We start from the raw sequence: 24,417 nt of genomic DNA, 5'->3' as shown, positions 1-24,417 counted from the left end.
CTCAGATTCTTGTGTCTGTACTGGGTTAGCTGGCAGCCTAGTCCTTTTGCTTATATACAGAGTGGTGGCGGGAGGGCAGGATTGGGTCAGGACAGATCTCTCCCTCTTGTTTGCTTGGCATCTATGCACCTCAAAGCCTTATCCCTTTCATTAGGTGTCAGGGAGGAGGAGGAAGGTATCAAACTGTGGCAGGAAGGTGTCGAACTGGGTAAGCTATTAATGTGGGCTGGGAGCAGTCAGTGGTGGGGAGTCGGAGCAATGGCTGCAGATCAAAAGAGTCTCACAGAGACCTGCAGCATTTGCTGCAGGGAAGGAAGTGGTCAGAGGAGGGAGGGAAAAAAGATGGTTAAGCCACATGGAGAAATGCAGCGGGAAAAATATTTCAAAGCCATAACCTTGTATATTCCTATCTTCTCAATTACTCTTTAATTTTTAGCAATATAATTTGCTCTTCTGAGACTTGTCTTAAGACTGTGAGATGACAGACAGTATGAGGGTCACCAGGGCCCAATGTGCCGAAGTGTGCTTCCTGGCCAAAATGCTATAGTTGAGGTATAGTAAAGAGGGAGACTGAAAGTTTATATTCTTGGTATAATTAGGAAAATTTCCAAACTTTAATAGAGCTTTTATCCTGTGGTGCCTTACACTGGTTTGGCTGCAGAGAATAGCTGAACTCAGCTGTCTGTATGTTGGAAAGCATACAGTGAAGATAGTACCTCTCATCTGCTAATCATTTCCTGTCCTTGGGAAATGCCCTGACATGCTGATAACTTTCTTGCTAGCACCCTGCCTCTACAGATAGTACAGGAAATTTTGGGAACACGTCAGACTTACCCCTCCTACTATCTCTTGCTTGCTGCAGGCTCACCTACCGTTGTGGTTTAACCCCAGCCAGCAACTAAGCACCATGCAGCTGCTCTCTCGCTCCCCCCCACCCCCAATTGACACCCAGTTAGTACCCAAGTGGTGATTCCTCCCAGCCCCACTCCCCCCAGTTTACATCCTAGACATGACATCACATGGTATGGAATATGCCTTTGGCCAGTTTGGGTCAGCTGTCCTGGCTGTGTCCCCTCCCAAATTCTTGTGCTCCTCCTTGCTGGCTGGGCATGAGAAGCTGAAAGATCCTTGCTTAGTCTAAACATTACTTAGCAATAACTGAAAACATCCGTGTGTTATCAACATTCTTCTCATACTGAACCCAAAACATAATGCTATACCAGCTACTAGGAAGACAATTAACTCTATCTCAGCTGAAACCAGGACAGCTACTAAACTCATCCCTGAAATAACAGCATACTGACACTTTCAAAACATAGCCCCTTCCAAGCTATCACAATTGAAGTTTATCTTCACCTCCAGCCAGGAAGAGGATAGCCAACAACCCTGAGATTTTACGCTCAGTGTATAATTGTACACTTCAAAAATAATATGCTTAATTTTGTTCTCTCAATCCAAGTCATGTTTCTTTAAGCTAAATGTTTAAGTATTGTCATGAACACTTGAAGACCATGTTTAGTCAAATGAGAACTGAGAAACAGTTGTAGGATTAGATCTGTGTAACTTGGTTTTCAGAATAATTCTAGTTTTGACAGACTTCTTCAAGTACAGAGTTAACTAGAATTGTTCCTGTACAAACAACTTCACTTGAATTAACCAAAATGGAAGGAGACTGCAGAAGAAAGGAATGGACACTCATGGTAATATTTGATAGAAGTCTTTCTGGTGCTGGAGAAGAGGTCAAAGACACAGCAACCTGATGAATTTGGGGAATGTCTGCCTGTCAGCAGAATGCCTATTGGAGGGACTTCATGAAGATACATGTATTTAGTGTGAACTGTGGGTAGGAATTAAAGCAAATGTGCCCATTTACTGAAGTCATTTACTCCTTAAATTAACGTTCCTTATGATCTACTTTGTTTTAGTAACAGGAGAAGGAACCTAGAATAGGCATAAGGTAATTGCTAAAGAAGCGTTAAGAGGGTTGGAGAATGAACAGCAAGGAGAAAGTATTAGCAGTGAGTGAACCCATCAGGAAATTTTCATTAGTTGAGTATAATTGGCAAGACAGAAAAAACTTGAGTATTAACTTAAAGAGCCTAGTCAGAAGAGAAACAGGACAGGAGAGGACTGCCTGAGTCATCGACTGCTTCCCCTGCAGTCCCAGGGAACCTGTGTACCAGACACTTGGTTCAGAGGGAAATATTTATTCCATGCACACCATGGCATCCCAACCTCAGATCCAACTTAAGAGTATGTCAGAGGAGGAGAGATCATTGTAACAGGAAAGAGTTTGGTAAGCAAGAATGCTTTGATGTTCCTATGAATGCAGAACTCTGCCAGTCCAAACCAGAAGAGAAATTCCTTCCTGACCCAGTTGGTTTAAACCTGCACACAAGTTAGATATCAAGCAGATGCCTGCAGTGTTTCTCAAGTAACTCTAAGTAATCTGGCCTCCCCCCTAACATCTTGTCTTTTGCTGTAGCCAGTTTCCATAGCTTCAGAAGACAGAGAATAATCAGAAAAGCCACAAAAAGAAGGTCTTAATTTATGCAAAGAATGGGAGAAAATAATTTCTACTCCTTTCAGGCCAGAAGGCCCAAGATTGCTGCAGCGTTACCACCAGATGAAGTGAAGAAACTTAAGCTGCTGATCGAAGATGTGACACCAGTTAGTTGAGCGATAACTGAAACCTGGTAGAATAACATTTAGAAGCAGGAAGAGCATGAGCTATTTAAAAAGTGAACTGAAAGCAGCATGATGACATACATTAATGTTACAGACTGTAAAAGAGGGCATAATGTGGGCTTAACAGTGTTGCTTTAGGACAAGGTAATGTTGGGTAAAGCAAATGTATCTTGGGTGGCAGGAGTAAACTCTACTGCTGCCCAAACCAGATTTGGGTATTGACAAAAGCACCTGTCAAGTTATTTGGAAGTTACACTTTGGCCTCTTCAACATTGGCCTCTTCAACATAGGCTGGAAAACAATTGCTACTGAAAATGGTTCAGTACATGTATTTCTCCATAAGGGAAGTTAACAGGTTTCTTCACAATATTGACTAACCACAACAAACAGCAAAAATATTGGGAGAGACCTGCCTGCAGGAAATAACCTTGAGTAAACTGATCAAAAGAGAACTCACTTTGAGTGAATCAATCGGGAGGATAAATCAAAAGATGTTAGCAACAGGATTTCCCTATTTTGAAAGGACAGACTTTCAAAAGCTTAGTTAGTGAGTAAACTGGCCCAAAGAGCTCAGGGATATAAATGTTAACTACATGTATGATGCAGAGGAGGTGAGGGCTAAAAGTACAAGTGCTATCTACAAGTCATATTCACTACAAGAGAAATCTTAGAGGAGCACCACCCTAGACGGAAAAGGATCAATAATCACCTCTAGGTAAAAGGAAAGGATACTAAACTATAGAAAAGACAGTTTTATGTGTATTAAATTAATTAAGATAGTTTTCTTAAAGATTTGCATCTCATAACTTGAGTCCACACTACCTGAAGCTTTTCTTGCAGATTCATGGTGTATCACCTCTGTGGATTCCCTGGAATTTAACAACAGATGAACACAAAGACCAGCTTTTCCAGCAGAGAGGTCAAAGCTTTTCTCTGCCTAACAATCTGGTTTTCCTGATTTTTCTTTTGACTGAAAGGTCTTTGGACTTTTCCTCCAACAACTGCCTTTTCCCACTGGCCAGGGATCCTTGATTCGCCAGCCATGAACTAGAGACTGAACATGAGAAAAATTGCTCAGGTTTTCTGTATTTGGGAAGGAGGGCAAGCAGTGAGACACCACACCACTAGTGCACTGGTGACCAAAACAGTAGCCACTAGACTTCACTGCCCAGCTACTAGAATTCATACACGCAAGCCCTTGTGTCTTTTCTCAATAATGGGAGTTCAGCACTTTGCCTAAGTCTTTGCTAACTGGCTACAGAACGTATTTGTATGTTTAACTCATACTTCAGCGTGGGAAGCGAGAAACACAAAAAAAATTCTTTCCTGCTCCTCAGTGCAGTTGCTTCTGTAATGGATGAGGCAATTTCACACATCAGCTGCTCTGTTCACATTTTTGCCTCTCAGGTTTATCGCCAGCATCTTCACTGAAAAAACCCAGAATGGTTCATGTTGTTTCTAGCGGTTGGAGGACCCGGCATCGCCCCCATCCCCACGCGGGGGCTCTGTGCCGTCATTCGCGAGGCCGCAGAAGCCCTTTGCGTTTGCCCTTTCCCAAGGCCTAGCTCAGCTGGCCGCGCTCCTTTCACCCTTCAACCGCTACAACCATTAATTATCTCTGCCATCGCACCTCGGGTCACCGACACCGGGTTTGCCCTAGCCGCGTAGGGGCTGAAGCACGATGACGCCCGCTGCGCGCCAGAGCCGTTGCCGGTGGCGGCACAGCCCCTGACGGGAGCGGCGGGCAGACGCGGAAACATGGCCGCCGCCGCCCCGGGGTAACCCAGGTCGCCGGCGCCCCCGCCCCCGTAGCGCCACGGCCTGCGGGAGGCCACCGGGGGCCGGGCCGGCCATACAGAGCCTTGCCTGCGGGCCGGCGGCAGCACCCGCCTGCTCGTCGCCCCCTCCCCCTGCACAAAATGGAGCCCCCGCGCCGCGGTCCGCTCTAGCTCCCTTCCGCCGCCTGCCTCGCTCTTGCCCGGGCCGACCGGCGGCGGGCGGGAAGCGGCGCTCTGGACTCGCCTCCGCCCCTCTCTATGCGCCCTGCCGCGGCGTTAGCGTCCTCCCTCCAGCAGTGACGGCGACCGCCCGCTAGGCGGCGCCGCCCCCCCGACGAGGGGCGCCGCTCGACGCTCTAGCGCGCCGCTGGCGCTCTACTGCCCGGGAGGGCGGTGCGCCTGCCCGCGCAGGCGCGGTGGGCCGCACGCGCCGCCGCCGCCGCGGCCTGTGGAAGGGCCGCGCTCCGCTCCCGCCGCCGCCGCAGGAGCCCCGCCATGTACCCGGCCTGGGGCTTGTACGGGGCGGCGGGGCACTACCCGCCGCCGCCCACCTCCATCCCGCCCCCGCCGCTGCCCATCCCTCCCCCCAGCGTGCCGCCTCCCGCCGTCCCGCCGATGCCGCTGCCCAGCTACCCGCCGCCGGGCCCCGCGCCCCCCGCCGCCGCCGCCGCCCCGCCGCCGCCTCCTCCCGCCGGTACCTCGGGGTTCCTGAGCCTGCAGGAGCAGCACCTGGCGCAGCTGCAGCAGCTCCAGCAGATGCACCAGAAGCAGCTGCAGTCCGTGCTGCTGGGGCCGCCGCCGCCGCCGGGGCCGCCCCCCCCGGGGCTGCCGCCGCCGCCGCTGCCCGGCTCCTTCACCGACTGGCAGCAGCAGCCGCCGCCGCCCGTGCCGCCGCCGGTCCGCAGCTACCAGAAGCAGTTCGCCCACCGCGAGCCGCCGCCGCCAACCCGCAAGCCGCCCGCCGCCGCCCGGGAGCGCGACGGCCAGGAGCCGCCCGGCGGGCACGGCGACTGGGGCGAGCCGGTGCCCTCCTCGCCGGTGCCCATGGACATGGAGCTGTCCTCGCCGCCGCAGTCCCCGCAGCCCGCCGCCCAGGCCTACCTGCCCCCGGCCCAGGCCTACCTGCCGCCCCCGCAGGCGGAGCCCTACCTGCCCCCCGCCCAGCCGCCCCCGGCCCAGTCCCCGCCGCTCCAGCCCTACCTGCCGCGGGCGCAGGCCTCCCAGCCGCCCCCCTCCTTCTCCGAGCCACCGCCCCCCTACCTGGAGCCCCCGCCGGCCACCGCCTCCCAGCCCTACCTGCCGCCTCCTGCCCAGGGCTACATGGCGCACCCCCAGCCCTACCTGCTCTCCTCCCAGGCCTCCCCTTCCCAGCCGGCGCAGCCCGGCCTGGCGCCCTCCATCCCTCCCCCGGCCAAGCCATCGCAGGCCCATTTCCCCCCGCCCCAGCCGTCCTTGCCCCTGCCCGCCGCTGCCCAGCCGGAGGCCGCGCAGGGTGCCAGCAAGGAGGCCGGTGGCACCGAGCAGCCGGACCCCTCCACCATGACTCCCCAGGTAAGGCAACGCCGCCTCCTCCGCGCTCGCCCCCGCGGCCCCGGCTGGCAGGGGCAGCCGCCAGGGCAGCGGTGGTGATTAGCCGCTGCTGGCGGGTAGGTCTGCGAGTGAGGGCAGTTAGTAAACACGCCGTATTTGCATAATACTTGAAGGGTTTGGACGCAACCCGTGGAAGTCCGGCAATGGCACGGCTCGGGCGAGTCTCTGTAAGCGCTTCTTTATCCAGGAGTGCTTGTTGGGACGTAACAAATCATCATTTTTCAAGAGCCAGTGAGTTGTTTATGGAAAAGTCTAACTCCTGGCTGAATTTAATTTTCCTGGGGGGGTTTGTTGGTCTCTGGAGAATTGTTTTCCAAAGTACAGTGTGTGGGCGACCTGCAGGAACCTCTGATGACTTCATCCGGCATGTTCTGAGATGCAACAGACTGTTTGCTTAGTGCACGTTGCAGGATGAGTGCCTCTTGTCTTTGGCGATTCCTTCATTTAGTTTTCTCATGGGGTCGTGTTTCAGTCGTCTGCCCAATTGGTGTAGAATTATGACTATTTTAATCTTACCGCACATAGTTAAAGCTGCAAAAGTGTTTCTGTTGTAGTACATAGTTGCCCTTTGCTTAGATTTGCGTGTTGTGTGCTACACGTGCCTGATCTTCCAGTACAAGATTGTGGGGGGCGTTGGAGGGAAATGCTCTGAAATGCTTTTGAGGTGAAAAATGTTGTTAATGCTGTGTGCTTTTTATGCGTACGTTAGGGCCGAAATGCCTGCAAAATGTTCACGTGCTTCACTTCCTAAATGTGAGCAGTTCCAGTGAACTTGGCGTGACCATTCAAATGCATTAAATTAGGGACAATCTAGTTGCTTAAGGTTAAGCATGCACAAAGAGACAGGCATGTTGAGGTCCTCCACTATGTATACAGGTCAGTCAGATTCACTGAGGCTTTTGCATGGTTTTAGGGTCAGCTTGTAGAGATCCAGCTGCAAGGACAAAGCTGAAGTGCATGCTTTAAATTGACTTTATTTATCTTTAAAAGATATCTATTTTTGGCAAATTGGTCTTAGGATTCTGATTTGAACCTAAGTTCGCAAAAATCCTGTTGCGCCATATTGAAGTCACTGACACTTTAAATTTGTTAATCGTTGGGACACCTTTTTAATTTCCTACCAATATCTGAATATGTTTGGGAATGTATCATTTTTAAGTTTGCACCATATAACTAATCACTGCCTAGCAAAGTGGTGCTTTCAGTTCATGAATTTAATTTTACAAAGGTTTTGGACAGTACTAGTTGATCTTTTACAGTGAGAGCAATGGGACTCATTAAATTTTTTAATGACAAAACCAAAACCTTGAAAAATCAGGTGTAAAAAGTGATGTTAATTCGGTGTTGAGGCTGCTTGATGACTTCTTAAATTATTGAACTTGAGATTGAACAGTAAACTGTAATTCCTCCCCCCTTATGTAGCCTGAAACTTCATTAATGTTATTTAATTGTTCCTCAACTACTCTGTCCTTTCCGGAAGAGTAGCAAGTAGTGCATTATTGTGGTGCACACATAGAAGTGGCAGAATACTGCTGAAGTTTACATTGTCTGGTTTATGAGTGTTTGTACTATCTTGAGTAGTTTGTTTACTCTCATGCACAATTCAAAAGTAATCTGGTACTTTGCTGGTCATAAATTTGTTATAACAGGTTGATACGATTTTGGCTATCTTGGGCTGTAAAATGAGACAGTATTTGGAGCAACAAGTCCTTACACAACAGGAATAGGAAAGACAAAGTGTGGTGATGCTTTCTTCCTGATGATATTAAAAGCCAAGTAGAGAAATACTGTAATTTGTAATTTATAAGATCCTATTAAGCCTTTGTTTAAACTGGTAATTGAAAACAATTCTTTTTGTTCTCATCCCACAGTAACAGTGGCTGCAGCCAAATAGATCAGCGTTTTTCTCTTAACATAGAAAATACGCAATTTGCCATGACTTAGTGTTTTATTATTTCCCTTTTTTGTCTAAAACCAAGATACTGCTCTTTGCCTTGACAATATTGTGAGTTTATAGTAGTTTATTACATGAGTATACAGTTGGATTAAATTACTGGATTCTTGTGTTTCTTTACAATTAGATGCATCTTTTGTCAAGTCCTGTTAAAATACCTGTTCTATTTCTTTAATGGTCCATCTGATATTTGGGTACTGTATGCTGCTATTTATTTACAGTAGTAAACAAATATTTGTGGGTGCATCTGTACCCATAAATATGCATTTATCTACATCTGTAAAAGCTACCTTAGCTTTACCATGTCACCTTTCAGCAGATTGTTGCACTCTTTACAATCCCCCTTCTGTTTTATAAAGGGTGCTAAACCATTCTTTTGCTATCCTTACCAGAAAAGGACCAAGTGTGCCCCAAAATAGGCATTGTGTTATGGCCTACGGTCGCCTAAATTAATTTTGAAGTAGTCTTTTGGCATGGGCTCTGCATTAATGTTTTTGGTGGTATGTCCTGTGGTCAGGAGCTGATAGTGCCGGTTTCAGTGTTCCCTGTAAAATGCAACAGGCATAGTCTGTTGGTCAGCCGAAGATGGAAAAAGGCATATGTTGATGCTGGTGTGTTCCTTGGGCTTAAGGATTGTAACTGGACTTGAATAATGACAGTCATCAGGAGGAGATAAGCACTCAAATAACTGAACTTTCTGCTATCAGGAATTTTCTACGCTAGCACTTCTGTTTTGCTCAGGCTAAGCTGTAGAAATCTACCTTTCTGCTTTTCTCATGCTTTGCAGATAGAACATGCAATACGTGTGTCACTGACTTCATCTGCTGCAAAAAATAGGTGACAGGGTATTATTGTAGTTCTTTGTGTGAACCCCTGGTCATATTATGAGTTTTAGCCCTTTGTCCAATTGGTAGAATGAGGAGGAAACAAAATGGATCCATGGAAACAACCGTTTTGTGGCAGTAGAACATGTGCTCACCAAGCATAGCATCCAGCACCATCATGGTAAATCACCTTATAATGCCTTTTGAGAGGGATAATTGAATCAGGTTTTGTATAGCTGAGGATGTATGCTCCTCCCTGGTGTTGAAAGTTGCACTTACTACAGCATGTTGTTGAAGGTTTTTGAGAGAGTCCATGCTGGAGTGTAAATGCATGTCTTCCACCCAAAGTCATAACAGCTCTTCTGAGTCATATTCTTGTTAAAAAGATTCTTGGCAGGAGTTATTGCAGGATCAACATGAAATCCAAGAAGCATAGCCTCTCCTTTCATTGACCGCATCTCCAAGTTACAGCTTTACAGAAGTATTTTTTAAAAAATACAGCTCCATGTTTAATTGTGTCTGCTAGATTGCTACCAATAGAAAACATCATTCCTGATCTGAGCATGACGTAGGCTTTTGGAGGAAGCTTGCACTTCTTTTAAACCTGTTTTAAGATAGGCAGAATGGTTCAGTTTTGAGAAATCTCATCAGACAGCACCTACCGCTTTGTTGTTGTCACAGTTATATTTTAAAATACCTGCATCTTTTGGATTCTTTTCTGTTTCTGAGTGGGCTTTATATACATGTCTTTTCTTAAATGTGTGTGCTGGGATGGAAGGGAAGAACAGAGGATATGAAAGATGTAGAGCAGTCACAGATTCTAAGAGGTGGTGTGAAGTTGACATGAGAGCACAAGAATGGTTGCACTAGGTCAGACCAAATGTACAGTATTTTATCATTCTGTCTTTGACAGTGACTAAAAGCAAATGCTAAGAGAATAACTTAAAAATCAAGTGTATAGCGATACTTCCCTAAAATCTAGGAGCCGCCTTAGCTGCAACTAGTGTCTTTATCTTTAAAATCTGTAGATTTTTCTTCTATGAGCTTATGGAGCTGTGTCTTGAATCCACAAAATTTTAGCCCTTGCAATGGTCTCTGGCAGGGACTTTGGTAGCACAAGGCCATGTCAGGTGAAGAGCTGCTTCCTGTGTGTTTTAAATCTGTGTCCTGCTAGTCTGATTTGATGCCTGATACTTCTTGTATTGGAGGAGGTGCAGAACTGTGGGTTCCTAATGAGGACTCTTTAAGATGCACCACTACTTAAGTGTTGAGATACTTATCTTTAGCCTTTTGTTCTTTATGTTGGTGTCAGCTTACAGTGCTTTGAAGCTACTGTCATCTGTCCCGAGTACTCTAATTCTAGCCTGAAATGTTTAAAACTGAAAGGTTGATCACTTCTTAAATGGATAATTTTTTGGGTGCAACCATGTCTCTTTACCTCTTCAGCTGTTGAATGAATCAGAATTAATGAGAATTCAGATGATAAATAATACTCCCTATATGCTGGTTCCGATTGTTCTTTTTCCTTTCCACAGCCTTTATTCAAATGTCTCCACCACAATTTCTCAGCTGTTATTTTCACTCTGCTTGATGTCTGTGTTCTCTGTGTGTCCTCTTCATCTTTTTTGTACGTTTCCTCCTTTTTCTCTTTACTGGTCCCTTACTCATACGAGTCCTCCATTTTCCCTTCATTTTACCTGAGTTAGTCTCATAATTATAGCTGTCAGGAATAAAAAGCACTAAAAATAAATGTGGTACTTATCACATGTCTGTACTAATTTGGCTTTTTATTGGCCACCTTTTTGCTTTTTGTTATTGTGCTGTTTAGTTGTAAGGTCTTTGAGGTAGGAAATACATTCTGCTGCAGGCACTATGCCTCACGTAGTGGTTTCTGAATTTTGATTCAATTTTCTGACATCCATTGCAATACTGTTGATGATGAAGTGAGTTTTCCCTCAAAAGAGATTTCCAGAGTAGGATTCTAGTGACTGTCATGAATTAATTTTCATGTTTTTTTCCTATGAAAGGTGTCTTAGAAAATTTCTGTCTGTTGTAGGAACAGCAGCAATACTGGTACCAGCAGCACCTGCTTAGCCTCCAGCAAAGGGCAAAAGCCCATGCTCAGGGACAGCAGCAAATGAAAGGTCCAGTAGTGAAGGATGCAGCTGAGCAGAGAGCAAAGTCTGAAGAAGGGAAAATGAGTGTTTCAACTCAGCAATCTGAACCTCCTCCACTTAATGAATCCCTGCCTCCAGCTTCCAAAGAAGATGAGTCTTCTCTTCCATCCACTGAAACTCAGGTAGGCTTTGTAAAGTGATGCCACTCCTTTTATTGTGCTAGATAGGACAAAGAAACAGGAAAACAATGCCATCAAGTTCTTGTATATACTGTGTAACAATAACTAAATATGGTGAAGCAATCTTAAAAGAACGTTTGCTAAGGCTGCACCAATTTAAAAAATAAAAATACACACCTTATATATAGACTTAAATGGTCACCCACACATGCACCAAGCAAGTCCAAGCTTGACTCACACCTTCCCCAATGCTGTTGTCTTTGTCTGTGAGAAACATTTTGTGATACCTAAGCGCAAAATCCAAGTATTCGATAGATGAGGAATACTATCTTCAAGACACTAGTTCTTTATTCCTCTCTGGCAGTTTGCCAATTCTGGCTCCCCTTCTCTATGTGTGTTATAGCTTGTCTGAAAGCCAGGAACTTTGCACAGAGTATTTTTGTCAGCATGCTTAGTAACAGTTACTACATAATGGATGGAGGTCATGATTGATGTTTGAACAGATTACTGTAGGGTAGTAGATTACCCTGCAGCATGTGCTCCACTTCAGCTTACAGTATGTGCCTTCCTATCAAGTGGCAAAAATATTGCACTCTGAGTTACTTTACCTCACCATGAAAAACCACTGTTGTCTCATTATATTTGCTGTGAGCAACAGATAAGAGATCTGCATTAATCTTTTTCCTGTAGGTAGTTTCTGTATATATGAATACTGTAATTGCTATCAGCCTAACCTTTAGATCAGGCTGTTCACATTAAGAATAAATTAAATAAAAATCAGCCTTCCAGAAGCTGTGGGTGGCCAGAACACTGAAATATAGAGTGATAAAACAACGAACACTGAGAAAGTTCCTGTAGACTGGTTAGTGACCAAGTATGGTTTTTCTTCTGACAGAAGGAGCTTTCCTTTATTTATAGCATTTGCCTTTTTCTCTAGCTCAATATTGAACCACCTGATGACCCCGAGGAAGATTTGAGATTGCAGCAGTTGCAAGCAGCAGCAGCTCAATGGCAGCAGCATCCCCATCACCGGGTTGGATTTCAATATCAGAGAATAATGCAGAAGCATGCCCAGCTGCAGCAGATAGTACAGCAGTATCAACAGATCATGCAACAGCCGCCACACTTACAGGTGAAACACTAAGGAAATGTGTTTGATATACTTCCCGGGTGACCCAGCACTCATGGTCTGCTGAAAAACAAGTAGTTGAATAATTTGTCATGGTTGGCTCATTTAGCTACTTTTTCTGCTTGGGTGGAAGTCTATATCCCCTTTTCCTACTGTCACTCAACTTCAGAATGAAAAAAGAATTGACAGATGGTGATGAAGCTTCAGCAGGATGAGAAATACAGGACTTTACACTTGTCTTAAGATTTTTCAGACATACTTGGGTGGTACAGAAGCAAAGCTGAACACAATATTGAATTTACTTGGCTTTGAATGTTTTACTGCTGGAGAAACAGTTCAGAAGAAAGGTCAAGTAAACAGATGATTGCATGGAGTAATTTGGTAGCTGCTCTTTTTTACAATATTGTGTAGTACAAAAATAAATATGTACAATGATGAAGTAAACATAGATGCCAAAAATACACAGTTAAAGTAATTAAGAAAATCAGTCTCACATTATTTACTCAAATGATCAGTGAAATAAAATAAAAAGTCTTAATAACAAGTTTGGATAATTATATCAGTTGCAACCTTTAAGCTTTTAAGTAGAATTTGATTACTGTATTAGAGAGGTGAGTCAGCTTTTTCTAGGTTGGTGGAGTTTGTACATTAAGCATTTCTTTGTAGCTTGGGCTGTCTGCTTGTTTAAAAAAAAATCTCTTAAGTGTGAACCCTGAAAATCTGAGACAAGATCAAGCCGTGGATATTAGGACCTGTATCTACACATAATGAAAGACAGCCTTGAAAGAAGCCTTATTTTGTCAGATCTTCTTATTTGCACAGGTTTAGAGAAAAGTAAGTGCTGACAGCTGAAGCAACGATGAGCAGGTTAATAACAGCAACTGAAGCCTTGAGAAATAGCCATGTACTGTATGTATTGAAAGCATGAAGATTGATCTCGGCTTTAGCTGTTGTTAGCATCCGGTAATAATACAGCTTGGACCCCTTTTATTATAGCTTTCTTCAGCTGTCCTGTTTAAAAAAAAACAAATACACACACACAAAAACCTTTTATACATAAATGTCCTCTAGTTATAAAATGTGTAAGTTGTCACAATGACTTTAGACATCACAGTTCATGTTTGCTTTTGTTTCAATGTAGTTCTTCCTCAACCTTCTGTCCAAGTCAGAAATTGTGATATTACGAGTGATACTGAAATACGTGGCTCTGAAAATAACTAAGATGGTATTTTGAAGCTATTCTTGTGTTCTCATTGCAGACAATGTCAGTGGACATGCAGCTGCGACATTATGAGGCACAGCAAAAACAGTTCCAGCAGCTTCATAAGGATTGGGAGCGATCAATGAACCAACAGTGGCAGCATCAGCTTCAAACCTACCCTCACAAAGACCAGCTTCAAGAGTATGAGAAACAGTGGAAAGCATGGGATGAACAGATGAAGGTTACTCAGTCCCATCTGCAGGAGAAAGTGAGCTCACTTCAAAATCTGAAGAATCAGTACCCTGCAAATGTTTCGCTGCCACCTCCATTTGTTCCATATTCTCAAACCACTCAAGGTGGCATTCCTGTTATGCCTCCAACTTTACCTTCAACTACGCCTCCACTGGTCCCCCCACCTCTGTCTTCTGTTTCTCAGTTATCTAATTCCTCTGTCCCTTCAGGATCCAGTTCTCAAAGCAGTCAATCTACTGAGACACCAAGGCCAGCTCTGCTTCCCACCCCTGGTACCTATGCATCAAAAATAGCTAGTTCAACTGTCTATTCACCTTATCATTCTCAAGTAAGTTCATCCTTTGGCTCTTCAGACCATGGAAAGTCTCAAGGTCATCTTAGTAAACAAACTGTCCCTATTTCATCTGAGCAAGGATGTGGGGAACTGAAAGCCACTTCTGCAGTGTCTTCAACTCATGCACCTACCATGCAGGATAAACCAGTGAGGTCAGGTGGATTGCTTCCCGATCCTCCCAGATCAGCACGTTTTGAAGGCCCCAGAGGCCCTAGGTAAGGATGTTTTTGATTTATACATGTTCCAGGCTACAAGACTTTCAGTGATATATTAAGAAATGAAATATGTATCTTATTCTTAAATCTTCCTGAGGTCGTGTGAAGTGTGCTTGTTTGGTGGGGGTTTTGTTTTTGATGTATGTACACCGTGCTCTGTATTTATTTTATTAAAGCAAGAATAGATAGATGCCTTTCACCTGAGAATTATCTAGAATAGATTTTTTTTTTTTTTTTTCCTAGTAAAATGCTTGGGCACACTGCACCCTTTTCATTCCTGGAGACATAATCTCCCTTTTGGGAAAACAGGAAAGCTGTTGTAAATATTTGATATGTCTTTGCTGTCCTTAGTTTGAAGATGATAACTCACACTTGAAAGAGTGATCCTGTATGAAAAGTGATTTAAATTCCCAGCATTTTGTCTGTGGTACTTGGAACACGGTTTAGGATAATCTAAACTAAAAATGTTGAAGGGTCGTTTTTCAGGTGTTGCTCTATGTGGTAGCAATTTAATGTAGGCATTCTGAAAGGGATTGAGGAAAGTATTCAGATATTCAGCTGAATATACTAACGTAGCTAATTACTGGCAATTTAGATGCTATTTATTTTTTAGAAACAATAAAGTTTGTAATCCAACATGTATTACAGAAAGATACGAGAATTCAAAGCTGTTCACCAGTACTTTACCTTCTAGTGTGAGAGTTCTGCAGCTATATGATTGTCCTATTCAGTGCACTTTTCAAAATGGCAGTTTGATGAGAGAGATAGTGCTTGTCTTAAGTACAAGTCAATGGTTTTCTACACATGTAGCATTACTTAGCATTCAAACAGTTACAAACAGAAGAGAAGGAAAGAAATGAAGATTTGAGCCTTAGGATCTGAGCATTAGGATTCTTCGCCGCTTTTTCTTTTGCATTACGTCATGATGGTCTTGGTTTTGTTGTCTGTTGGTTGCTGTCTTTATCTTTTGGTAAGGTACAGTTTTGTTCAAATTTAAAATTTCATTTTATCAGGTGGATGACCTGCTGCCTTAATGTAAAGCTACTCTAAAAGTCAGTGTTTCCATGTCTTTTATGTGGTTTTATACCTGCTAATGGCTTAATCCAAGGTCTTGGGTTTGGAATATTTTTCTTTCATACTTGACATGGTATCAAGTTGCAAAACCAATATCTGTTCTGTCTGATCATTAGTTCAAGATGGGTTGATGTGATGCCTACTGAATCAAAGAACAGTGTTGTTCTGTTCAGTTGTGTCTATCCTTGCATACTCAAGGTTCACATGGGCCCACTTCTCGAGCTTGTCCAGGTCCCTCTGGATGGTGTCCCATGCCTCAGGTGTGTCAACTGCACCACTCAGCTTGGTGTTGTCTGCAAACTTGCTGAGGGTGCACTCGATCCTACTGTCTATGTCATTGTTGAAGATATTAAACAGTACTGGTCCCAATACGGACCCCTGAGGGACACCACTTGTCACTGATCTCCATCTGGACATTGATCTGTTGACCACTACCCCCTGGATGCAACCATCCAGCCAACTCCTCATGCACTGAACAGTCCCATCCATGAAATCCGTATGTCTCCAATTTAGAGAGAGGGATGTTCTGGGGGACCATGTCAAAGGTCTTACAGAAGTCCAGATAGATGACATCTGTAGCTCTTCCCTTGTCCACTGATGTAGTCACTCCATGATAGAAGGCCACTAGGTTGGTCAGGCAAGACTTGCTCTTGGTGAAGCCACACTGGCTGTCTCGAATCACCTCCCTGTCCTCTATGTGCCTTAGCATAGCTTCTAGGAGGATCTGTTCCATGATCTTCCCAGGCACAGAGGTGAGGCTGACAGATTGGTAGTTCCCAGGGTCTTCCTTTCTACCCTTTTCAAAAATGGGTGCAATGTTTCCCTTTTCCCGGTCACTGGGGACTTCACCTGACTGCCATGACTTTTCAAATATTATGGAGAGTGGCTTATCAGCCAATTCCATCAGGACTCTGGAATGCATCTTGTGAGGTCCCATAGACTTATGTATGTTCAGGTTCCTCAGGTGGTCATGAACCTGATCTTTTCTTACAGTGTGAGGGACTTTGCTCCCCCAGTCCCTGTCTTGCAGTCCATCCACCGAAGAGGTGTGGAAAGAGAGGCTGGCAGTGAAGACTGAGGCAAAAAAGTTGTTGAATACCTCATCCTTCTCCTTGTCCACTGTTACCAGTTTGCCAGTCATGTTCATCGGGGGGGGGTCCGCTTTCTTTGTTCTTCCTTTTCTGGCTGACATACCTATAGAAGCCCTTCTTGTTACTCTTTGCATCCCTTGCCCAGTTCAGCTCCAGCTGCACTTTGGCCTTCCTGACCTCATCCAGTGAGACGCAACTGTGAATCCCAACCATCCAAGCAGCTTGACTTCAGACATGAGTTCTCTATTTTGTGTAAAATGAATTTAATTTGTTCTAGATAAATATGATTGCATGAATTATTCATTAGTTTGCCTGACCCATTTCCTCATGTTCAATAATAGTTCTAACTGCTCTCAAAAAGAATTTAAAAAGTGATGCAATAAAAATATATTTGTTTTAGGCATATTATCTTGCGTGGAACTGGGCAATATCACAGTTTGTTGCACTTTCTGAAAGGATCTGTATTTAAAGATTTATCTAGATAGCATTCATCACCATAGTTAAGTAGGCTTGTTGCATATTATCAAAACAAAAGTTCAGTGAGAGTTGTTGTTTGCAACAAAACTTCTGTTAACAAACATTGAAAGCTTTTTTTCAAATGAGTGCCAGCTTTCTGTGTCAGTCAGGTTTCAGTCCTGAGATACTTAAGCCAAATTTCCTTTTAGGGTTACATAACCTGCAAGTGGCTTAAACTGGTCTTCAGTGGACAATATTGAATTGAAGAACATGTCTGTGCTTCTGCACTGGTTCAGTAGGGATTGATCCTAAGGCATACTAGGATTCATCAGTTAGAAGTGACTTTGGGGGGGGTGTGAAACTCCTAGAGGATTTTAACTTGACTTGTTCATTTGAATAAAATTGCCATTATGTCATCTATAGATTTGATGGACCTCGAGGAAGAGGATATGACAAATTTGAAGGCTCGAGACAGAGAGGGCCTCGTTTTGACTCCCAGCGCTCAGAAGGATACAGGTCACGTTTTGACCGACAGAATACAGATGGACAGTCTTCAAGTAGATGGGGGACTATCCCACGAGGACCAGCAGCACAATTTTATACTTCGACAAATGCATCACATGGACATGGTTCCCGACCTGGTGGCCCACGGTGGAGGGGGCCCAGGCCTCATTTGGGACAGCAGCAGTCACAGACAGATTCACAGTCAGAAAACAAAGAACCTTTTACAGACATAGCTGGCAATCAGCAGACTGTAAGCAGAACACAGTCTACTCCTGATGCACAGAGTGCAGGTCCTGTTGAGCCAAATGAGGACCTGACAAACACTCCACAGGAACCATCGAAACCTGAAGTCAAAGAAACTATTTCAGATCCTCCCAAAAAGTGGACGTGGAGTTCACATGATCCTAACCAGCAAGTAGAAGAGTCCAAAGCCCCTACTCCGCCTATTCAGAACCAGAAATCAACATGCCTTTCTAGTAACCCTGTAGCTTTGCAGTCAGGTATTGCAAGAACAGGTGGTACAGTAACCCCTGTAACAGGAAATCAGGATTTGGATTCACCAGATAGCCAGTTGATTGCTTCAGATAGCACCCAGGGCCTACCTGGACCAGAAAGCAGAGGGAAAGGGTCATTTATGCATGAAGATAGAGGCAAGGGACCAGTAAGCAGAGGAAGGGGCCAGGGCAGACTGGATGATGGCCGTGGCAGAGGGCAGGGGGATGGCCGTGGCTGGGGAATGGGCCGTGGCCGAGGGATGGGGAGGATGGATGGTGGCCGAGGGATGGGGAGGATGGATGGTGGTCGGGGTATGGGAAGGATGGATGGTGGTTGGGGAATGGGCAGGATGGACGATGGCCATGGCCGGGGAATGGGCAGGATGGATGATGGCCGTGGCAGAGGATATGTATACAGAGGTAGAGGGCAGGCTAGGCAGGCATCCATCCGCGGCAGGGGTATGTTCAGGAGAGCAGGCAGCCGGGAGAGGATGCCAGATAGGCGGTCAGGCAGCCGGGAGAGGATGCCAGATGGACGGTCTGGCAGCCGAGAGAGGGGACTGGGTGGACGGTCAGATAGCCACGAGAGGGTATTCTCTAGCCGAGACAGAGAGCTAGCTGGGCGGACAGGCAGCCGGGACAGGGGACGGGCAGGGAGCCGGGAGAGAGGCCCAGTGAGGCGGGCGGGTAGCCGGGAGAGGGAGCCCATGCGGCGGGCGGGTAGCCGGGAGAGGGAACCCATGCGGCGAGCAGGTAGCCGGGAGAGGGTCCCCATCAGGCGGGCAGGTAGCCGGGAGAGGGTCCCCATCAGGCAGGCAGGTAGCCGCGAGAGGGGTCCAGTCAGGCGGGCAGGTAGCCGCGAGAGGGGTCCCATCAGGAGGGCAGGTAGCCGGGAGAGGGAAGCAGGAAGATCTGAAACAGGCAATATAGATAAACCCATTCACCTAGGAGATGATACTGACAAATTGGCTCCATACCATCGAGATGAGACACTCAGGGGTTCTTGGGGTCATGAAGATGATAGAATGCAGGAGGAATTTCCTTTAGATAGTCAAGATGACCCTTCTTTGGAGCATGAGCGATTGGATGACTGGGAAAGAGAACGATACTGGAGAGATCACAACTCTGATTATCAGGATGATTCTGTAGATGCTTATGACAGAGATGACAGGTTGCAACCCCACCATTCATTGCCTCCATTATCTCCCTTGCCACCGCTACCTCCTTTATCATCTGATCACGACAGACGAGATTCGTGGTGGGATGACTGGAAAAGACCAAGAGAGAGGGAACTCGAGAGAGATCTAGATAGGACTGGAAGATCCTCAGATATTTATGATCAAGATTTAGACAGAGAATGGGATAGAGACTGGGACATGAGACCTATGGATGACAGAGAAATGGGGAATCGTGACCTGGATATCCCCCCTCTACCACCATTACCACCTCTTCCACCTCTGGACAGATACCGTGAAGATAGGTGGAGGGAGGACAGGAACAGAGATCATTATGACAGAGACCTCCGAGACAGGGGGGAGCTGAGGATTCGAGAGTATCCAGAGAGATATGACACATGGCGGGAGAAGCAAGACTACCTTCCTGAAAGGACTGACTGGGAGAGGGAACGGTTGTCAGATAGGTGGTATCCAGATGATGGAGACAGACTGCGGTCTTTAGATGATCATTCAGATTCATCCCTTCCTCCACCTTCACATTCCTCTGATATGCTGGGAGCGGATTCAAACCTGGACTCTGACCAGTCCTTGGGAGGAGTGATGGTCCTTAGCCAAAGACAGCATGAGATAATTCTGAAGGCTGCCCAGGAGCTCAAAATGCTTAGGTGAGTTGCCTGGTTCTGTCACTTTGGGTGGGAATTCCATTCTGTGGAGATGGTGCTCCTTTACTAATTCGTTCCTTGATTTATGCAGTAATGGCTTCATTTCTTTTCACCACAGCATGATAGTAGAAGCTCATGTGGAACAAGTTATTAGAAGTACCTCCATCACAGCTTTTGTGGATTGACTTTTTTCTTAAACAGATGGTTGTCCCTTTCCCCATGGATATGCTATCCCCTGTTTGTTACTTTCCAGGAAGATATCTGTCCACATCACCTGACCAATCTTCTTGTTATCCTCAAATGAGCTTGTTGATAACTGCTTTTTAATACTTGTATGTCAAGATCTACATTAATGTGGTTCTTAATTCACACAGTGGGACCTGTTTGATTTTTGATACGGCTTACTTTTCAATTAAAGCATATGTGGGTTTTTTCTTTTTTCTTTTTACAATGCTCCCTCCTTTGAAATCCAGCATCATCAGTGAATAATTTTGTCAAGTTTGGTTGATCTTAGTTCTGAGGATCAGCATAACAGCAGTGATAACAATCAGGAGGATATGAATGCAAGAGTTCACCAAGACCACATTTGAGAAAGCAACTATTAGACTCCCTAAGGCTTTAATAGGTATTTATTTCGAAATAAGTAATAATCCTCTTAAACATCAGAAACATCCTAGGGCTCAGTAAATTTAGTAATAGCAGAATGAATGGAGCACGTATCATCTGTCCCAATGCTATCTTTGCAATTTGGTGCATGGGTTTAGGTGCATTAAATGTTTTTGTTGGTTTTTTTTTTAAAAAAAAAGGAAAGATGAGTTTCTTTGACTATTTCGGTGAATGAGATTTTTCAGAGGAGATTGTAGAGAAGAGAGGAAGCATCTTGGAGACAGAGGTTCATGTGGTTCATCCTATTCATGAGTTTCTGAGAGACAGCTAAGGATTGGTGCCTGGTAAAGACAGGGGTTTCATTTCATAAACAAGATATTATACTGTGGTGGGTTGACCCTGACTGCATGCCAGGTGCCCACCAAAGCTGCTCTATCACTCCCTCTCCTCAACTGGACAGGGAATAGAAAATATAACAAAAGGCTCATGGGTCGAGATAAGGACAGGGAGAGATCACTCAACCAATTACTGTCATGGGCAAAACAGACTCAACTTAGGGAAAATTAACTTAATTTATTACCAATCAAACCAGAGTATGGTAATGAGAAATAAAACCAAATCTTAAAACACCTTCCTCCCATGCCTCCCTTCTTCCTGGGCACTGCTTCACTCCCGAATTCTCTACCTAGCCCCCTGAGCAGTGCAGGAGGACAGGGAGTGGGGGTTACAGTCAGTTCATCACAGGCTGTCTCTGCTGCTTCATCCTCTTCGGGGGCAGGACTCCTCACACTCTTCCCCTGCTCCAGCATGAGGTCCCTCCCATGGGAGACAGTCCTCCACAAACTTCTCCAACGTGGGTCCTTCCCACAGGCTGCAGTTCTTCATGAACTGCTCCAGCATGGGTCCCTGCCACAGGCTGCAGTCCTTCAGGCACAGACTGCTCCAGTGTGGGTCCCCCGTAGGGTCACAAGTCCTGCCAGAAACCTGCTCCAGCGTGGGGTCCTCTCTCCACAGATCCATGGGTCCTGCCAGGAGCCTGCTTCAGCGTGGGCTTCCCATGGGGTCACAGCCTCCTTCGGGCATCCACCTGCTCCGGCGTGGGGTCCTCTCCGGGCTGCGAGAGGATATCTGCTCCACCATGGACCTCCCTGGGCTGCAGAGGACAGCCTGCCTCACCATGCTCTCCCCCATGGGAGCAGGGGAATCTCTGCTCCAGCACCTGGAGCACCTCCTCCCCCTCCTTCTTCACTGACCTTGGTGTCTGCAGGGCTGTTTCTCTTACATGTTCTCACTCCTCTCTGCAGCTGCAGTTTCTGTGTTGCAGCAACTTTTTTTCCCTTCTTAAATACGTTACCACACAGGCGCTGCCACCATCACTGATGGGCTCAGCCTTGGCCAGCGGCGGGTCTGTCTTGGAGCTGGCTGACATTGGCTCTGTCAGACATAGGGAAAGCTTCTAGCAGTTTCTCACAGAAGCCACCCCGTAACCCCCCAGGTACCAAAAGTTGCCACACAAACCCAATACATATGCTAAAATAATGGGCAATTAAAATGAATGTTTTGTTATCATTATTGCACTTTAAACCATGCTGAAAGATAACAGAGACATTTTGCACTTTTCTTGAAGCTGTTTTGTTTTCAGACTCATAAGATTGCTAAGCATCTGTCCCATACAGAGGGCCTTAGTTGCATGCCAAAATGCAAGAAAAATGATTTTTAAAAAGGAAGGGAGAACTTTTTTTCTGAATAATTTAATCTTTCACTGCAATTAGATTAATCCAAGAGTTTGGAGCAACAGATCATTTTCAGCTTCCTGACTTTCCCATTGCCTCAGGTTGCCAGGTATATGCTTTGCTGTTTAATGTGACTAGCTGCAAGCCAGTGGACTTAAGCTAAGGACCATAGTTTGTGAATCACTACTTGAGTAATTTATTAGGGCTGAGATACTTAAACATAGAAACTAAAATGGTTTTTGTAAGAAAGTAGATACATATACCTCTTTCTAATCCAGTAGAAAGGGGAAATATAAACATGATACTGCTGATACTGATTTTTAATTGAATATGGGAGTAATCTTAAAATTAGTTACACTGGTACTTCTCATCAGGTTCTTATATGCAGATGACCCCAGTCTGAACAGTAGGAACAACTTTAAGGGAAACTGCTTATGATTTTTTTTTTCTTTCTTTGAACAAAGAGTTATACCAGTAGTGTGGTACATAACTGCTTTCATCTCAAAGGTAAAGCCTTTATCTGGCTTTGCTTTTATTGTGTATAAAACAGCATACTCTGAGCTGCATGCTGTTCTATATTTGTCATCTGGTGTATTTTTCCTAAGCCAGGTGTAAAGAAGACATAAGTGCTAGCAATTGCTTGTTTTTATTCTTTGTACTAATGCAGCACTTGGGATCCCTTCCTGTAAGCCAAGTTCCCCTTGTGCTGGACACTGGACAGATGCATTGCTAGTTAGGATGGTCTCTGTTGTGTCTAGTACAGAGGAATCCCATTCTTAGTTTTTCTTTGGGAACTACTTTAATACACACAATTAATATGAACAAAGAGTTATTAGCAATAAAAAACCCTAGTTAAAAAAATGCTAACAAAAACTGAAAGGAAAGGAAATCATATTCAATAGAACTTTGTAATCCAGTGGTTGTAGTATTCACTGCTGGTCCTGGTCTCTGCTCCATAGCTTATGTACTGGTTGTATATTAAATAGCATTTTGATACATAAAACAAGGAAACAAAAGTTAAAATCATCGTTTGGTTTTTAAGTATTGGAATCTCTGTTGTGCTTTGGCCTTAATCCTGTTAGCATGTGAACCAGAGCGCTTATGCACTCATTTCCAATGGACTTCTTGTTTGCAGGTGTTGGCAGAAGCTAAAAATCCAGCTTTGCTCTTTACTGTCAAAGTGGAGTGGCTCTGGCTAAGCACAAAAGCATAACTGCATGTCTCGGGAAACTTGTGATCAAAAAAGGATAGAGCTAATGCACTAAATACCTCCATGGTTACGTGGATGTGAAACGGATTTCTGAATCACAGCATTGACTATATAAAGCCTGCTGTGTCCTTTTCTTTGGACTCGGCCCCTGATGTTAGTGTAATACATGGTTTTCACTGTGACTACTGATTCCTTTAATTTTTCATTTAAGCTACAGACTGATAACACTTTCTTGTGATTCATGTGCAGAGAGCAAAAGGAACAGCTACAGAAGTTGAAAGAGTTTAAACCTGACATTTCCACACAGGACTCTCCGAGATCACAGAACACAAGCACAAGGCCAGGTGCCTTTCAGGTAAATTCATCTTGTATTAACTTAGTAATATGCTGGTAGTAATTACTATTAATGTGTATGTCAGATCAGTTCTACACTCTAATGGTCAAACTTCTCTGTGGAATGCCTCCCCAGCAGCCCTTACAACCTCATCAATTCTCTGTTGAGGCAAAGCAACTTCTTAGTTTCTTGAGATTTTTCAAAGCCTTTTCTACTCATTCAGTCCACCATGTTTTCTGAGCATGACCCATTAGGGACAGTAGTGCATGAGGTTCAACAGCCTACATTGCTGTGGGTTGATGTGCAAGAACAGGTGAGCTCTTCCAAAACAGGGGCATAAGGCTCCTGTTCCTTGCCTAAGTTCTGACATCTTGCTCTGCTTTTCCTACTTTAAGAGCTCTCTCCTCTTTGAATTTAGAGAAATTTGAGGATAGCTCCATCAGAAACTGAGATATTTCAGTGTAGAGTGGGCATTAGCTTTCTGTTTGCTGTCTTTATTGGGAATTCTCATTACCTTCTGGAATATCATAAAGTATATGGAAGCTCACATTTGTGTACCTCCATGACTTCATCTCCTGTTGTGATGCAAGTCATTCCTCTCCTGCTTAATCTCCTGGTTGGTTCTGGAAACAATTCTTAGCTGCTTATATTTGTTTTTTTTATAATTTGTACCCAGTCAGAAACCAACTGAACTTCTGCAGTCATGTTAACTCAGGTTTATAAATCCTTCCTAGAATGAATAAACAGTTTAGTTAAATGTATGTTGGAGGAGATAACCCGAGTCGATGCACAGTCTTTATTCTTCATCACATTTTAA

General features: G+C 44.9%; 1 protein-coding gene across 8 annotated transcripts in view; it reads left to right on the top strand.

The window, feature by feature from the left end:
* The first annotated feature begins 4,874 nt into the window (after positions 1-4,874).
* Positions 4,875-24,417, top strand: part of YLPM1 (YLP motif containing 1) — a 38,704-nt gene continuing 19,161 nt past the window's right edge. For 3 of the 8 annotated variants that reach the window (XR_011324730.1, XM_069783869.1, XM_069783874.1), the window contains exons 1-6: positions 4,876-6,017; positions 10,891-11,133; positions 12,068-12,262; positions 13,519-14,261; positions 17,306-19,720; positions 23,516-23,621. Coding sequence is in view for 7 of the 8 variants with exons in the window: in XM_069783869.1 (XP_069639970.1) it covers positions 4,962-6,017; positions 10,891-11,133; positions 12,068-12,262; positions 13,519-14,261; positions 17,306-19,720; positions 23,516-23,621 (4,758 nt within the window). In the remaining variant the exon portion in view is untranslated. Of the gene's footprint in view, positions 6,018-10,890; positions 11,134-12,067; positions 12,263-13,518; positions 14,262-17,305; positions 19,721-23,515; positions 23,622-24,417 lie in introns of all 8 variants that reach the window. The other 5 variants (XM_069783873.1, XM_069783868.1, XM_069783867.1 and 2 more) reach the window with 2 other exon arrangements.

Source organism: Haliaeetus albicilla, chromosome 5, assembly GCF_947461875.1.
Source record: "Haliaeetus albicilla chromosome 5, bHalAlb1.1, whole genome shotgun sequence".
Lineage (NCBI taxonomy): Eukaryota > Metazoa > Chordata > Aves > Accipitriformes > Accipitridae > Haliaeetus > Haliaeetus albicilla.
The sequence above is the reverse complement of the archived record's forward strand: the minus strand, read 5'-3'. Positions and strand labels throughout refer to the sequence as shown.